General features: G+C 42.2%; 1 protein-coding gene across 2 annotated transcripts in view; it reads right to left on the reverse strand.

Annotated features, from left to right (window-relative positions):
- Positions 1-12,490: 12,490 nt before the first annotated feature.
- PLA2R1 (phospholipase A2 receptor 1) overlaps positions 12,491-17,194 on the reverse strand; it is a 46,726-nt gene continuing 42,022 nt past the window's right edge. For both annotated transcript variants that reach the window (XM_075093279.1, XM_075093278.1), the window contains exons 28-30: positions 16,782-16,958; positions 15,652-15,681; positions 12,491-15,436 (exon numbers count right to left, since the gene is read on the reverse strand). In XM_075093279.1, coding sequence (XP_074949380.1) covers positions 15,222-15,436; positions 15,652-15,681; positions 16,782-16,958 — 422 coding nt within the window. In that variant the 3' untranslated portion in view covers positions 12,491-15,221. The remainder of the gene's footprint in view (positions 15,437-15,651; positions 15,682-16,781; positions 16,959-17,194) is intronic.

Raw genomic sequence — 17,194 nt, forward strand, 5'->3', positions numbered from 1 at the left:
TGTAGGGGTCAGGCTCCTGTAATAATTCACGTACTAACTCTTCCTTCACTGATGGTGGGTCAGTGTTTGGATCAACCAGCAATTTTGTTCCCAAAGCCTGGGACCCAACAGTGCTGGTAAAGACAGAGGTGAAGAAAGTGTTGAGGACCTCTGCCTTTTCAGCATCATTGGTGACTGACTCTCCTATTCCGTTTAACAGTGGGCCTATGTTTTCCTTCTTTTTCTGCTTATGGTTGACATACCTGAAGAAACCTTTCTTGTTATTTTTGACATCTTTTGCTTTTGCTTTTCTAACTGCATCTCTGCATGCTCTGGCAATGCCCTTGTAGCTCTCGAATGAGGATACTATGACAGCCAGTGATGAAAGCCTTCCTAAAGTTAAGATGATTAACATCCTCTGTTTCACCTTGTCCACCAAGCTAGTCATTTCATCATATAAGGCTGGTCATCAGTTTGGTCAGGCATGATTTTCCCTTCGTAAATCCATACTGATGGCTCAAAATCGTCTTCATGTCCTCAATATATTTGGAAATGGTTTCCAGAATTATTTGCTCCATCACCTTCCTGACTGCTGAGGTAAGGCTGACTGGCCTGTAGTACCCCACATTCTCTCTCCTTTCTTCTTGAAGCTAGGCATGACATTTGTGTTGAAATTCCAGTCCTCCTCTGATTACTGTGACCTTTCAAAGATACTTGAGACGGGCCTTGCAATGACATCTGCCAGTTCCCTCAGCACTTGTGGATGCAGTCCATTGGGTCCCATGGACTCATTTGTGTCCCATTCGTTTAAATGTTTTGATCTTCTCTACCGAGAGTAAGTCTCCATTGCTCCAGATGCTCCCACTGGTCTCAGCGTCCTGGGATTCCTGAAAGCAAATCTTACTAGTAAAGACAGAGGTGGAGAAGGCATTGAGTATCTCTGCCTTTTCCAGGTCCTTTGCTACCACCACCCCACTCAGCAGCAGGCCCACAGCTTCCCATCTTCCTTTTGCTGCTGGTACACTTGCAGAACTGGCAGTGCAGAGCTATTCAGTTCCTTGCTTTTCTCTAAACTTTATCAATGGACTGGCCCACTAGAAAAGTTCCCAGAGAAAGAGAAGATGCTGTTGTCCCCTTTTTAACAAACACATGGACAGTTTGGGCATCTTTGTTATGAAAAACTCAAATGCTTTTTCTAAGAAGAATCTGAACCCACATTGATCTAGATTAATTCAGTAACTACCAGGCTAAAGCAAGTTCTCAGTCTCCTTTTGGAGCTGATCCACTTTATTCAAAGCATAAATATTTATTAGAGCAAAGTGGAATTTAGGTCTCCCTCTTCCCTTTGCCCCACAAATGAGTACTGTTAGTACTGGAGCACAGTCTCACTCATATTCTCATTGTGACCTGTTGAATGTTTGCATATTGGTATAAAGTCTGATGGTTAGACTATGTTCCCCTCATGAATCTAGCCCTTGACCTGACAGACTGAAGTCTTCAGAAAGACAAAGTGCTAAAAGTTTATTGATCTTAACTTTAACTTGGGCACAGATGCAGAATGCAATTGTAATCCTACCTTAAAAATAGAATGATCCAACCACTAATTTCAGAAGTGAATCCTTATGGCAACAATAACCATATTTGTTAAACCTAGCATTTATCTTTAACCTTTACTCCCACACACTTTTATAGCCATGAGCCCTGCCAGAGAGGACATGACAGAAACGGCAAAGTAGGAACAAGCAAAAAGGAAGCCAAGAGTCTTGACTTTAAAAGCAAAAGTTAGTGGAGACTCTAGGTCAGAGTATATTTTATTAATCTAACAAAACGTGTTTAAACACAAACGTTGGACATAAAAAGAAAGCATGAGCAAACGCAAACATAGTGCTAGAGATAACTTTAACAGAAGTTGCCTTCAATTGGTTTATTTTTATAAACAATACCATGGATTTTAAAAGATTGCTGATGCTATAATATAACACCATAACAACGCTGTAATGAAACAAGTTTGGGATGGTAATCTCACATTTTTAACCCAATACATAACTGAAAATAGACTTGGTTTATCCGTTTCATTACATTGCCATTTTAGCTCCTTCCTGTTACTGCTATCATCCCGAACTGAGAATAAAAGTTACTTCAAGTTTAGTTGGAAAAAAGAACTTTGGAAATTAAATTTTACCAACAATTTTCTGGCAAAACATGTATCTGTCTGGCCTCAGAAGCAGTCTGGAAACAGTGATGGAATGAGGTACTTCACACTGTTCCTGTGAGCAAGTTTCCCCTTAGTAACAAGGTGTTGTTTTTGCAATTTGCATGGTACTTGGCAATCATTCCACCTAGAAGACCTCCAAAGAATAATTTTTCTCCCCATTTTATATGTGGAATACTCAAATCAAAAAACAGGTGAGTTGGCCAAGATGACACAGTGATAGTAGTAAAGCCAGTAAACAGAGTCTGGACCACCCCAGATTCCAGCATCAGGGGAATCCTTTTACCCGTACCTGCCACTAGACAGCACAACAGCAAAATGCACGTCTCTGCCCAGGTTTTTCTCTGCAATAGAGAAATAAAGACTGGTTGATTCTTGGCTGATCATTGCTTTGATGTCATTTGGCTACTTGTTTGTTATTAGTATTGTAATTGCCTAAGCAAAGAAACAGCGATGCATGCTTGCACATCTTGAACAGCGCACCTGCTGGGATTTGTTTGCTTGGTTGGTGGTTGGGTTTTTCTCACAAGGGCAGGATGAAAGCAGCAGGACCCACAACCGAAGGCATCTCATACAACTCACACTTCACCAGCAGGAGTCAGGGTTGGGTCCCTTTTGCATTAATTCCTGTGCAAATGTGAGGATGTCCCCTCTAGCCTTGAAGTGTATGGTAACGTACTAAGACTCATTTGTGGTCACTCTGAGATGCTTCAGTTCAATGCTTTCTGTCAAAAATACTACAAGTGTTCTCTACATAACCAGCTGCAATTTAAATCAGTCTGGGAGGGACAGGGGACTGTTGCAGCATTCCGGAAATGGCAACACTTTATAGTTACTCCAGTTCATGATTTGTAATAGCTGTCCATACACATACAAGTTGTATCAAAGCAACTAAAGAGTTGCAAATAATCAGAAAATGGACAAGTTCAGAAGGTACTTTGCTAGCTATTGTATTGCCTACCGGATGGGACTTTAGCTAAGCTTGTAATACCACCTACAGCACGAAAAAGTAAAAAATATGCACATCTCTGATATTAAATTAATTAGCAAGCAAATCAACTTTAAAAAGCTTGCCTAAAAATAATAAGATTTTTCTCTAACAATCTGACACCTAAAATGACTACATGCTGAATTGTGGGGAATAAAACAAAAAAGCAGTCCACCATCCCGCATGATCTATTTGTTTTAAACAATAATGCATTCTGCTACATCTGTTTTGGAACTTACTTGCTAACAGCAGATGCCCCTATGCTGCAATCAACATATCAAGCAGGAAAAGAGCTCCAGTGTTATGCAAATGGTGAAAGTTGTTCCTAAATTTCTTCTCCCATCTTTGGGGTATTTTTTTGTAACAGGATGTTTTTTCCCTTTAATCTGTTTTTTTCTGTTTCCATTCATGATATAATTATAGCTAAGACTGGCCACAAGTTAAACACTGAACTGTGCTGGAATTTGGTGTAGCGCCCATTTCTGACTCTTCCTTTCTTCTATTCCTAAAACACCTGAAATGGAGGGGGGAGAAATACCTGCACATACTATATAGCCACCTCTCTGGCCAGGTTGTACAGGAAGTATTAGAGCATCCAGGTGGAGTGAGATGTAAATATGTCAAAGCAGAGCCTACTGTCTAAAGACTATCATGCTTTTTTCTCCTTTTTTTTTTTTTTTATATTAGGTATCTGAATATTTATCACAGGAGCTTTTGAATAATATTTTCTAAGGCTTAGTACACAGTTTGATGCTCCTCTCCTCTTTCCAGCTTTGAAAATCTCCCCTTTCCTTATTGCAAAGTGGCCAAGAGGCTGACAATAGTCTTCCCCCACCCATCCCCTTATGATTTATATCACAATAAATGTATAACTTCTCTTCATTCCCTGAAGCTGTTCCTTAATGTTAGACTTATTTCAACCTCAGGACTGCTGAATCAGACTCATTTTCTCCCGGTAGTACAAGACTGAATTGTTACCCATCGTGAGGAATTCAGTGATAGATCACAAATTGTCTCCTCCCTTTCTGCTTTCTGTAAGTATTTCTTTTCCAAAAAGATCTACACTATTTTTTATATTTTCCCAGAATGTTTCATATGCATATTTCCAATTCAGTCTCTTCCCTAGAGGGTTAATAATTAGCAAACTGGCTTCCCCAGCTGGTTTTGTTCAAAGTGCTCTCATCCTCCTGAATTCAGTCAACATCTATCACAAACAAAGACGTCAAACAAAACATATTAGGCTTCAGTATTCTCTTGTGAAGTTTTGGCCTCCAGCCAGAAAATTTTGTTATTTTCTATGTAAGCTTTATTTTTCTTTCCCTGCCCAGCAGTTAGTATGGATCAAAAGAACCACCACTTTAAAATGCAATCATAACAATAACAAACACTAGCACTGACATAGCACTGTGCACCTTAGGTTAAGACTTGCATCTGTTTTGGGTGTCCTTGTATTTGGGAACATGCTCCAATGTGGGCTCTCTGGGGCTCCAGCTTTTTTCAGCATCCCATGAATGTTCCTGTCTCCAGAGGGAGACAGAAAACCTCCTCGCTGTTCTAGGCCTCTCTTTAAATACCATTTCCAGAAACTTTGAAGAATGTCCACACCAGAACTAATTTTCTTCTTTTTGGTGTTGTTATCTAAATGGATTAAATGCATCCAGTTTCAAAAAGGAAATGTTTAATGTTTTTTTTTATGATCCTGGTAGAACTGGCATCAACCGTTCCTGCCCTTTCTCATGGTTTATGGCTTTGCTTTGAATGTCATGGGCTTTTCAGTCTATCCAGCATCTCTTGAACCAGATTTGGCCACAGACACACTCCAGCAGACCCACATGGAGCTAGGTACAGATATTTGTAAGTCTGTCAAAAGCTGCCCTGTAAGTCAGTCATGTCTCAGTTCCAGCCATGTCTCAGTGCTTTGAACCAGGCAGCTGCTGTGCAGAAAGTTGCTGTTTCCACTAACACGTTACAAAAGAGGAAGAAAGGGGAGCCTGGGACATTGCTGTCTCATGCGCCGAAGTGAGGGCTGCTGATTCTCCCAGCAGGCTGTCCCCACCTGGCATGCAGCTCCAGACCTGCTGAGGGAACAGGACCGCTCAAAGGTACATCATAGAGATATCTGCAAAGTACAGCCCAAGTGAACAGCTCATCAGGCATCCCATCACCTGCGTCTGTGACTTCTCTGGGGGAAACAAAAACAAAATCAAAGAGAGTAAAAGAAATCAAAGCAAGAAAAAACATTTCTTTTTTGCATGTATCCTTTTCTTTTTGTATTCTTCGTGTAGCAGTTCTGGGCTTTCACTTCCTTTACCCTGGATGTGGATTTTAGTTACCCAGAGCAGGTCGGGCTGCTGTACTAGATGAATTGGATGATTCAGCTTTACTCTTTTCAGAATGGTCTCTTTCTATCCTGAGCCAGACCACAAATTTAACCAGAGGTGTTTCCCACATCCCAGTTGCATGGAATTTGTGTCCACAGAGATCCTAAATCCTAGCTGTTGAACACTTGTGTGGGTCAGAAGCCTAGAAGCTAGGTGTGGGCTAGAAGGCAGTGGGCTGATGCATCAGCAGTCCCACAAATACATACACACCAGTATTTTCAGGTCAGGCTTATTCATGTTCACACAGACTGAGCTGAAAGGGCCATCAAACAATGTTGTGAATCTATTCCCCAGCAGTGGTGGTGGATCGATTTGTTTATTTCTAAATCACAGTTACCCAATCTAACAGTGCATACCGCCATTGAAAGTGACCCTACCACTTACGTTGCCTGCTCACTGTTCAGCCCAGCTATTCCCATGGTTATCTATCACATGTTTTCTGACGTGATTTCAGTCAATTACTACTTGTTCTAGTCTTCCCAACTAGTAGAAATAACTGATCCCTGTTCTCTTTATACTTTTGCTTTCACCTGTGATCAGCTCTTCATTTCATCTTTCCTTCCATGAGAGTTTGCTTTGTGCTACATCAGAGCAAGTGGGCAAGCAACCTGTAAGAGCAGCTGATACTCACCCAACTTCCACTTTACATTCAGGCAAGACTGAAGCAGTAGTTTAAAACCAAATCATCAACACGGACTAGATTCTGGAAGGTCAGGGGAAGATGGAGGATGGATGGTCAAGGACAAGATGGAGAAAGAAGCCCACATTTGCTTTCCCTCCCTCTTCTGTAACTTAACTGCACCAGGACACCCAGATACATGGTGCGTACGCTCCAGAGGTCCCATGTTCCATGGCTCAAGGCACTCCAGGAGCCTGCAGTGATAAAATCAACATGTCACCTGCATTCCTGGGTACCGTGTGTGGGGAAAAGCCACTCTGCTATTTATACTACAACTATTTTAAAGGATAAAGTAGCTGCTGTTTCTATAGGTATTCTATTAATCTGTTCTTTCCAAATGGAAAGCCTCCCAGAGCTGTTCTGATGCATTTCACTGAATGGTACCTAACATTTTTATAGCCACTGTGTGTCCCATATGTACAACACCATCTCCAATATTTGCTTTTGAAAGAATATTTAAAGTAATTCATTTTGCCTCTCAACATCATTTTCGTCCTACAGGACAAGCAGGACACGGTATGTGGCAGCAGAAACATTACCTTCTTACCTTTTCAGAAAGAATCCTTCTGATATTCTTGAGTATTAAGTATCAGAAAATAAATATCCAGGTCACATGAGCATTTAGGTAGGTGTCAGATTTCAGATACATAATAGGTGAGCGTGCTAGCATTTGGAGAAACTTCCCTAAAGAGGCTAGTCCAGATATAGCAGTATTATGCGTAACCTGTGCTAGGACCATAACAAATGAAGCCTTACATGACTTTGAACATTCTTTTATTTTGCATTAAAAGTTTGTGTACTCCAGCTCATTGGCAGTGTCCAATGGCAGGGATTCTGCCTGCATACCTGAATGAACCTGGAAGCATCAAGCTCTGGGATGGAGTCCCAAATCCAGTGTCAGTGAAGCCACGCAGCCCAAAACTGATGATGAGGTAGAGTCTGTCTTTTATCAGCCGCGTGCGAGCTTGCTTTTGGCTTCCAGCAAGGGCTTTCCAGGGCCTTCTCACCTACAACACACACAAAGTTTATGGGAGGAAGCAGCAAAGCAGATTTAATCAGGTCATGACTGGGTTCAAAGGCCTAAGATCATGCTTTAGAACAAATTACCTGAATAAATAGCTTCACAAGAGGAACATACTTGACAGGATAATCTTCAGTATTCACTATAAAACTGAAAGAAAAAATACAGAGGATTTTTTGTACAACAAAAATGGAAACTTCTAATTTAAGATGAACCTCCATCTATAAAAATCTGAAAAGACACAGGGATAGTTTTGTTTTTCAGATGTGTGGTCTGAGACATTGACCCAGCTATTGCCTTCTACCTGTCAACCCAGTGGTGGTGGATGGCCTTCAGGTACCCACTGACTGTCACCATGAGCTGCAGGATGGCTGCCTCCATGGAAAGCAGGTTGCTAGTTAGGCCTTTATGTGCGTGGTTCAGAGAAAGGTCTTCACTGTTTGCCTGGGCTAGCATGCAGAGGAGAGTAACTTTTAGCCCACTACACAGTGCAAAATTTATCTTGTATCTGCAAACTTATCTGTTGTTCTCACTAGAACGATGTTTTGAAGCATTTATTTCTGAGAATTGAAGTGGAGATTTAGTCTGTAGGCTGAGGTTAAGAAAGAATAGGATTTATTACAATAGCAACAAGCCAACGAACAAAAATAAGCATCAGAAATAATGGAAATGGTAGTAGAAGCATTTTTGCTAATATCTAGCTGTACACTTCTGGCAACGATTGCAGTTGAGGATCACTTTTGTGGTTATAAATTACCATGGTGTTACCTGCAAGCACTGCGGCAGGCTGGGTCTAGTACACTTCCTTAGACAACTGCAGCTGCTTTGTCACAGAAGGATCAGGAAAGTCTAGAAGAGCTGCAGTATAAGGCAACAAGATTATCAAAACTAAGACTCCGAAGTGAGGCTTTATTAAAAAAATGATTCTCAATGCCCTTTTTCATGGTTAAGTTCCTAAGATCAGAATCCAAATCATGGTCAACCTGTGTAAAGATAGTGGATATAGAAAGGGATCAGCAACTCCTACTCTGAGTAACTTACGGAATAAATAGAGGGGAGGAGAAAATAAATCTGCTTTCAACAGTGCTGTGGAATGATTACTTACGCAATGGATGTCTAAAATGTCTAATAATTTTTATTTCTATGTCTTCAATTTCATTTTCCCACATAAATTAGTAAGTAAATGCCTGCATTGACACAGTCAAGAAATAAAACATTAAAACAAATCCATTCACAGCAAAGAGACCTGGCTGGAGCATTTTCAGTGAATTACCTTTCCATCAAAAGGATCAGAACCAAACATACCACAAATACATCTATATTGATTTGTTTTAATACTCAGGAACTCAAGTGGATTTTTCCATCACTCACCAAACAAAAGAAAAACACACAGACCAATGTAAGGACTTGCATTATCCCATTCCAAGCATTTCAGTGCATCCTATTAAACTTGTTGAGAATGAACACGAGGACTTGGAAAGCCGTCTTAACACAGCTTTGTAATGTTGCAGCCATGGCTAAGAACGGACACTGATAGCTGCATTCCTGCAACTTGGGACCTCCTAACCACAATGACAATGCCGATGAAGAGATACTTGGGGCACTAAAGCAAGCTTCTGGCCAACAGAACCTGGTCCTTATGGTGACTTCAACTACCCAGACATCTGTTGGAAGAACAATACAGCAGCTTGCACATCATCCACCAAGTTCCTGGACTGCTTCCTCATACAAATGTTAGATGTGCCAACCAGGAATGAGGAGCTGCTGGACTTGCTATTCACAAACGAGAAAACCTGCTTTGTAATATCTCACTTAGTGATAGCCTTGGCTGCAGTGACCACAATATTGTGGAGTTCAGGATCCTGCTGAGCAGACTGAAGGTCAGTTCTGAGACAAGGGTTCTGGATTTTAGAAGAGCAAACTTCAGTTCACTCAGGGCTCAGTTGGGAGGTATTCCTTGGGATGCTTCCATGGAAGGCGAAGGAGCTAGTGAGTGCTGGGAGTTCTTCAAGAACTCTCTTTTGGAAGCACAAAACCAGTTTATCCTCTATAAAGGGAAGGAAAGTAAGCAGCGCAAGAGCCCTCTTGGCTCAACCATGACCTCCTGGGTCTACTCAGATCCAAAAAAAAACATACCAGAGATGGAGAAGTGGGGGATTATCTATCGAGAGCTACAAGGGCATTGCCAGAGCATGCAGAGATGCAGTTAGAAAAGCAAAAGCCCAGCTCAAATTGAAACTGGCTGTAGATGTCAAAAATAACAAGAAAGGTTTCTTCAGGTATGTCAACCATAAGCAGAAAAAGAAGGAAAACATAGGCCCACTGTTAAACGGAATAGGAGAGTCAGTCACCAATGATGCTGAAAAGGCAGAGGTCCTCAACACTTTCTTCACCTCTGTCTTTACCAGCACTGTTGGGTCCCAGGCTTTGGGAACAAAATGCTGGTTGATCCAAACACTGACCCACCATCAGTGAAGGAAGAGTTAGTACGTGAATTATTACAGGAGCCTGACCCCTACAAACCGATGGGCCCTGACGCCATCCACCCAAGGGTGTTGAGAAAGCTGGCTGACATCATTGCAAGGCCACTCTCCAACTCTCCATAATCTTTGAGGAGTTGTGGAGAACGGGGGATGTCCCAGAGGACTGGAGGAAGGCAGATGTTACCCCTACCTACAAGAAAGGCTCGAGGGAGGATGCGGGTAACTATAGGCCCATCAGCCTTACTTCAATCCCTGGGAAAGTTATGGAACAACATGGCTTCACTAAAGGCAGATCGTGCTTGACAAACCTGATGGCCTTCTATGACAAAGTGACTTGCCTGGTTGACATGGGGCGGGCAGTGGACATTGCCTACCTGGACTTCTCCAAGGCCTTTGATACGGTCTCCCACAGCCTCCTCCTGGAGAAATTAATGCGTTATGGCCTAGAGAAGTGGTCTGTCCAGTGGGTGGGGAAGTGGCTGACAGGCTGCACCCAAAGGGTGGTGGTAAATAGCTCCTTTTCCAAGTGGCGACCTGTCACAAGAGGAGTCCCCCAGGGACTCAGCGCTTGTCAGGCCACACCTGGAGTCCTGTGTACAGTTCTGGTCCCCGCTGTACAAAAAGGATGCAGACAGGCTGGAAGGGGTCCAGAGAAGGGCCACCAGGATGATCAAAGGACTGGGAAGCCTGGCATACGAGGACAGGCTGGGAGAACTGGGTTTGTTCAGCCTTGAGAAAAGGAGGCTCACAGGGGATCTCATCACCATGTACCAGTACTTAAGGGGTAGCAACAAAGAAGATGGAGACTCCCTTTTTACAAGGAGTGACATGCAGAGGACAAGGGGGAATGGACACAAGTTGCTCTTGGGGAGATTCCAATTGGATACGAGAGGGAAGTTTTTCACAGTGAGGACAGTCAACCATTGGAATAATCTCCCCAGGGAATCTCCACATTGGACACTTTCAAGAGTCGTCTGGACAGGGTGCTGGGCCACCTTGTCTAGACTGTGCTCTTCCTAGAGAGGTTGGACTAGATGATCCCTGAGGTCCCTTCCAACTTGTGATTCTGTGTCTGCTGCTCATTTAATTAAACTTCAGAAGGATCTGGAGCAGATGCCTCTGATTTTTCCTTCTTGCACAGCTCATTTTGTCACCTCTGTGTATACCACTACCATCTACTGGCCAAACCGAGACTGACGTGGTTCCAAGCACCAAGCTCAACCTTAATTCATACCATCTCAGAACAGAGTGTTAACGCCTGTGAATTTGTTCCCGATGGTTACTTACACGAGGGCTGCATCAGATTTTAAGAGATCAGTGCTGGCCTGCAGGGGTTTAAAATCAACATTCCACTGATAACCAAAGGATATATTATTACAGCTCAAGAAGAAGCCTCGTTGTTTGGTTTTGATTTTTTTTTTTTGAGCTGAGGATTTAGAGCCCAGTTGATGAATGTGTGCAATTTAGCTTTTAACCAAAAAATTTGCTTATATATAAATGCCCCAGAGGAAGGATATGCCACAGATTTCATTACAGTGCGTTTATTATTGCAAGAGACTGAGGATGCCTGTTACTACACTAAGGAAGGGGCAAGACGATGGCAAAAAAAGTAGGAGGCTAAATTAAATAGGAATTTGTGTGATGGTGCCCTGGGAACCAGAGCTGGTCAGATCTCGCAGTGCGCAAGACTACTTTTGCCCTACACTCTCTCCATACTGTTCTGCACAGATTTCAAGCAGCCTCACAGCTCCTCTCTCGTCATGACCCAGCCACAAGAGTGCGTGTGCGTGTGTGCACATGCATGTGCAAAGACAGAGGAAGGGAGGAGAATCCCTCCATGAGGAAGGGCAGCACTGCACCCAGGAAGCACAGCTGGAAAGGGCTTTGCTTAGGAGTCATGTTGCCCGCTTACAGTCTTGTGCCACAACCCTTTCCTCTGCCTGGTCATGCTGGACATCTCCAGCATACATATGCTCCTGTTGCAGACCCCTGTCCAGCTGGGATGAAATGGCTGCATCAGGCATCTCTGTCCCTCAGAGAGATGCTGCGAGGACTGCTAAAGGCACTAGGAGGTATATTTTCTCCCAGGACACAGCCTGCAAAAATAAGCACACATATCTTTTTTTCTAAACCCTATTACCTGGTAGACAAGATTTGTCATACATTGGCCTGATTGTATGTGTTTATCTCTGGCGTGGATACACTTCCATCCTCCAAGCAAAGGAGCGGTATGAAAACATCTAACACTTCCCTTTCAGTACCCACATTCAAAGAAGCTGGCATGGCAGAGGAAAACACAACATTCATTTGCCTGCTCAGGCTCTGGCAAACCCAGTTCTTGGACACAGGAATTACTTCAGTGTTACCATGGAAGATACTGCTCTCCCAGGGATGCAGGGAATAGGCATTGGGCTGGGAGAACATCTGTGCATCAGCACCATGCTCCCATCCACCATCCTCGCTGCAGGTGCTGTGGCTCACTCCTCCTCCCAGCACCTCCTGCACACAGGTCCCAGGTCATCCTCGTCCGTGCCCTGGGAAACAGGGGAGCCTGCAGTGCCAGTGGAGACTGTCTGCAGTGCCCAGGTGTGGGTCCAGCCATGTAGCCAGAGGGAGTGGGATCCAAGCTGTCCCTCTCCCACAAGGATGACCTGGTGCAAAGCCTAGGAACTGCTGGGATGAGACACTAAAGCCTGGCAGCTAATTAAAGCTGGGGAAAGATTCAGTAAGAATTACAGCCCAGAAAATTATTATTCACACTTTAATTTTCCAGTTGTAATACAGTGAACCTGGCTGCCAATGTCATCAAAGTCAGCATTAAAAACATAGTCACCACATACTCTGATCAGAAACAATATAGGAGACCTTTGATTAAAGGAAAACAAATTAAAGCTATGGTAACAAAATCCAGAACAAGGACTAGAAAGCAATCAACGATTATGCTCTTGAGAGGATAATACCTGTGATTATAAAGGTTAAATGATGAAGGATTTAAAAATAAATATTTAAGGGCCTCTTCCCTCAAAACCATTTCAAAGTATGAAGAAAACACTGCTTGAACTATTTTTCCCTTAGTGCAAGATCATCTACATCAGAGTCAATGTTAATCAACGATCATTATTTTGAGGTTAGGGCTATTTCAAATGTATTTAAATGATTACAGCATACCTGAAGCAAAACTGATAAAATGCCTATGTCAAGTTTTGTGAAAAAAATATACACCCTTGTTAAACACATCAAAATCTGACATGAGTCTGTATAACTAGGTAACAGCACTGCAGCCTGATTAAAACACAACCTCGGAGACAACACAGCTTACTCTCACAAACAAAAACCATCCTGCAAGCCATGCTGCTTGCTGTAAGGAAGCAGCAATTACAGTTGTCAGTGAATGTGGTGAAGGGGATTTGTTGGTTTAAGTTCATCCAACTGTAGTTGAAATAGGTGAAATTCTCATGGGGAAGGGAGGGATGGTCACAAACTTTTTTTTTTTTTGTGGGTTTGTTTTTTTTTGTGGTAGAGAAGCTACCACAGTTCATACATATAAACAGCAGATGATCTGGCAATTGTACTGAAAAGTTGCAGCCCACAAACTCTAATAGTAGACTTCACATAAAAGCAGTCCCTCAGATAAATCTACAGAACTAAGAACAAACTTTAAAAACATTACTGAAGACTAATGTATGGGGTCAAACCATTAGACAAAATATACACAGAAAAGCTATTTATATTTTATATGATGGAAAAATCTCAGATTAAGAACGTGCGATAGCTACACCCACAGAAGTTAGCTGAAGATGATATTGGGATCAAAACCATCTGCGGCCTCTGACAACATTGTTGAACGGTTCTGTAAACCAGCACAGAAATATTCTATGTACTATATATATATAGCCCTACACATAATTATGACATCACAGACAATTTTTGCAATGTGTCTAGAATTGGCCATGTGAAATCTAACTAAAAGGCAGTCATACATTCCTGTGCATGTGCACAAATACTATGTAAAAGCATTTCAGTTGGCCTTAGCTGCTTGCTTAATTCTCAGGAACATACCTCCATCTTAGGGCTCTTGCAGAATTGCTAGAATGAGTCATCTTAAATCAAACAAACCAACAAACCCAACAATAAACGCAGCCTTTTGCAGCAGCTTTTAGAGATGACTGAAAGCCAGTTACTTCAGCCATTCTGAAGTAACTCACCATGACTAACCATTTGTTTTTCCATGCTGCAATAAAAATAAAAAATAAAATCCCCCCAAACCTTCTGGGTATTTTCAGAGGCATAGCTGGAGGACTGTTTAGGGCTGGGGGAGCCTCATGAAGAGTAAGCGATGCTTTCCTAAGGCTGCTGTAACTGAGGTAGTGCAGAGACCTGAGCTGGGTTCTTCACAACCATCAGCCTGCAGAACAACTGGTCAGTGAAATTTATCTCCTTTATTAGCACCTTTGTATAAACACTGAAAGTGAGAAGTGTTCTTTGGAGGGTCAGCTACATGGAGTTATAGGACTATAGCACCTGTTGGGAACAGCAATGTGCCTCCCCACGTATTGTCCTTAGCTTTTGAGAGCAGGGTCTCAGAAGAGTGTACGTGAATACTACTTGCAGAAATATTGTAGGTGAACAGTAAAGCAATTTATTACCATAACTTCAGCAAGATTTTTAACAGTTCTTTCTCTTCAAATGGATATTGCCCAAAAATGTCTTTAAAAGAGGTTGATGGGATTCAATTTCTGAAATAAGCTAGGTGAGAGATCACATAGTTAAATCTTTAACAGAACATTGGATGCATCTCAAATGAATATGTTAAATTCAGGATGACAAAGTCCATATGCCATTATATCTCTAGACTACTTTATCTTATAACATGAACCATCATGGGCCAAACTACCAAAACTCTACAATCCCGAGTCAAAAGTGACTTCACCTCTCTGTAAACTTGGAAATCCACCTGGCAAGAATCCACTGTCTGAAAAATAACTGTTCATTTTGCAGAAGGAATGGCTATTAAGAAAAAAAAAATCTACCCCATAATTGTTGGAATATGTTTCAGTGTTCCTAAATTCAAGGCCAAATTTTAATGCTGGCTCATGAGCAGATTCTGCGATGTATAAAAAATAAACACAAAAGCCCAAACATTCCCAAAGGAAAAAGCTGCATGAAAATGCCCGCTGCTCTGGGGCCTCGGACATGACTGTTCCACGTGAGTGGTTGGAATTTTATGGTGTAGAAGTATTTTCAGTTCCTGGCTTGTCCCAAAGGAGCCAACTTCTCTACATTTCTGCCACGCATCCTCACCTCATCCTGCCACAAAGCAAAAGTGCTCCAAGGTAGGGAGCCCCTATGGCATTCATACTGATGGCTGCCAGGGTTTCTCTGGATGTGGGTACCCTGGGGGACTACCAAGAAGGAGTAAACCACTGTAGATTGCAGAGTTTCACACGGAACACATGATCACTTGCTACTTCTCATGAATTAATTGTCGCTTCTCTCAAAATCAGAAATGAGGATGCTTTCTTCCAAAGCAGGAACGTCAGTGTTGATCTGTGGCAAATAGGCATTTCTGACCCACAGTATCCTGCGGAAGAGTTGGTTATTCTGTTTGTACAGGCACCACAGAAAAAGGGAAATGGCAGCCAGCATCACCAATGTCACGATAACAGCCAGAGCTGCGAGGCCACGGTACGATGCTGAAAGGGAAGGACAGAAATTGTTATTAAGCAAATAGTTATGACTATATACAAGTCTAAATATAAACATAGGTGTTCTATGGAAAACATATTATCACCCCTTACATGTCACACATTTTAAATTACAGGTTTAACAGTTACCTCACAGAATATCGGCTCAAAATGTGTTATTACTCCTTATAAAAAATTATTAAGAAAGTGCAGAAGAAACTTACATTTCTCAGAGGGTTCTGTTGCATCGATATCTGAAATAGAATCCAGAATGGTCATAAAATTACCCGTAGAGCTAACAAAAGTTACTACATATATTCATGGTAAAATTGACACTGAGAAGACAATCTACCTAAACCATACAAAAGCAGGCTGTTCTTTAACTTTCCTATGTCAATGGGATTCCTACTGGCCAAGTTAAACATGGCCTAATCTGTTATCTAAAATCCCTTAAATCTGGTGGAATATATTAACTGACGTTTGTGCAAGGATGAGCAGCGGCGTTCATTAAAGTGCAAATGCATGAGCAGATCTGTGCAGCAGTAGATTAATCTAGCTATTGAGTCCAACAGCGACTCGGGCATTTTGGGTGGGCCCTCAAAACACTTTTGTGTCTCTCACGGACCCACATTCCTACTGACGTGGTGTCTGTGCAGCTCTCCTGGGCTGTGCCTGCCCGTCCTGCAGGGTTTGTGGAGGTCAGCCTGATATTCTGCCATACAAGGCGAGGCTGAGATAACTGGGTTTGTTCAGCCTTGAGAAAAGAAGGCTTAGGGGAGACCTTATCACCAGTTCCAGTATTTAAAAGGTGGCTACAAAAAAGAGAGAGACTCCCTTTTTACAAGGAGTCACGTGGAAAAGATGAGGGATAATGGGTACAAGCTACTCCTGGGGAGATTCCAATTGGACACAAGAGTAAAATTTTTCATCATGAGAACAATCAGCCATTGAAATAACCTCCACAGGAAGTGGCGGACTCCCCAACATTGGACACATTTAAGATTTGGCTGGATGGGGTGCCAGGCCACCTTCTCTAGACCGTGTTTTTGCCAAGAAAGGTTGGGCCAGCTGATCCTTGAGGTCCCTTCCAACCTGGTATTACACAGTTCTGTGATTCTCTGCACATGGCTCACCCATACAGCAGAAAGTCTACCGCAGTTGGCAATAACGCAATGGCTGCCCAGGCTCCTCAACAGGAGGTTACCATGCCTGGTTGGGTTTTCTACAAGTATTTTGTCTAATACCAAGGGCCAGAATTATTTAAGTGAAAACTAAGAACAAATAAGCAAGTGACAGGAACACGTGAAACAATGGTTAAAAGGACACAATTACCTTCTTTTATGGAATAACATACCTGTATCCATTTTACATATGAATCCCCTTTTTTCTCTGCATGGAGATAATTGCCAGACTCCATCTGTGGTCCTCAGGCTGATACAGAAATTCCCTTTGAGATGATCAAATTCAGGCTCCCTGATGCCCCAGTTAGAATAATTTAAGGGAGAGCCATCAGACCAGGAGATTGTCTCATCTAAGGGCAGAGGTTATAAATCAGTGCAAAATACCATAGTGTTTTGATAATTATCTGTTTCAGTTGGACTTATCCTCACATCAATAAACACTGAATAAAGAATACCACTGTTTGGCCACTTTATTACTTTCTTTTTTTTAAGGATTTAAAAATATCCCTTGACAGGGAAGACAGCCTGTAGTACTTCTTTAAGAAGAAAGTAAAGGCATTCACATACATGAATACATATTGAGTGT

This window comes from Phalacrocorax aristotelis, chromosome 5, assembly GCF_949628215.1.
Source record: "Phalacrocorax aristotelis chromosome 5, bGulAri2.1, whole genome shotgun sequence".
NCBI lineage: Eukaryota > Metazoa > Chordata > Aves > Suliformes > Phalacrocoracidae > Phalacrocorax > Phalacrocorax aristotelis.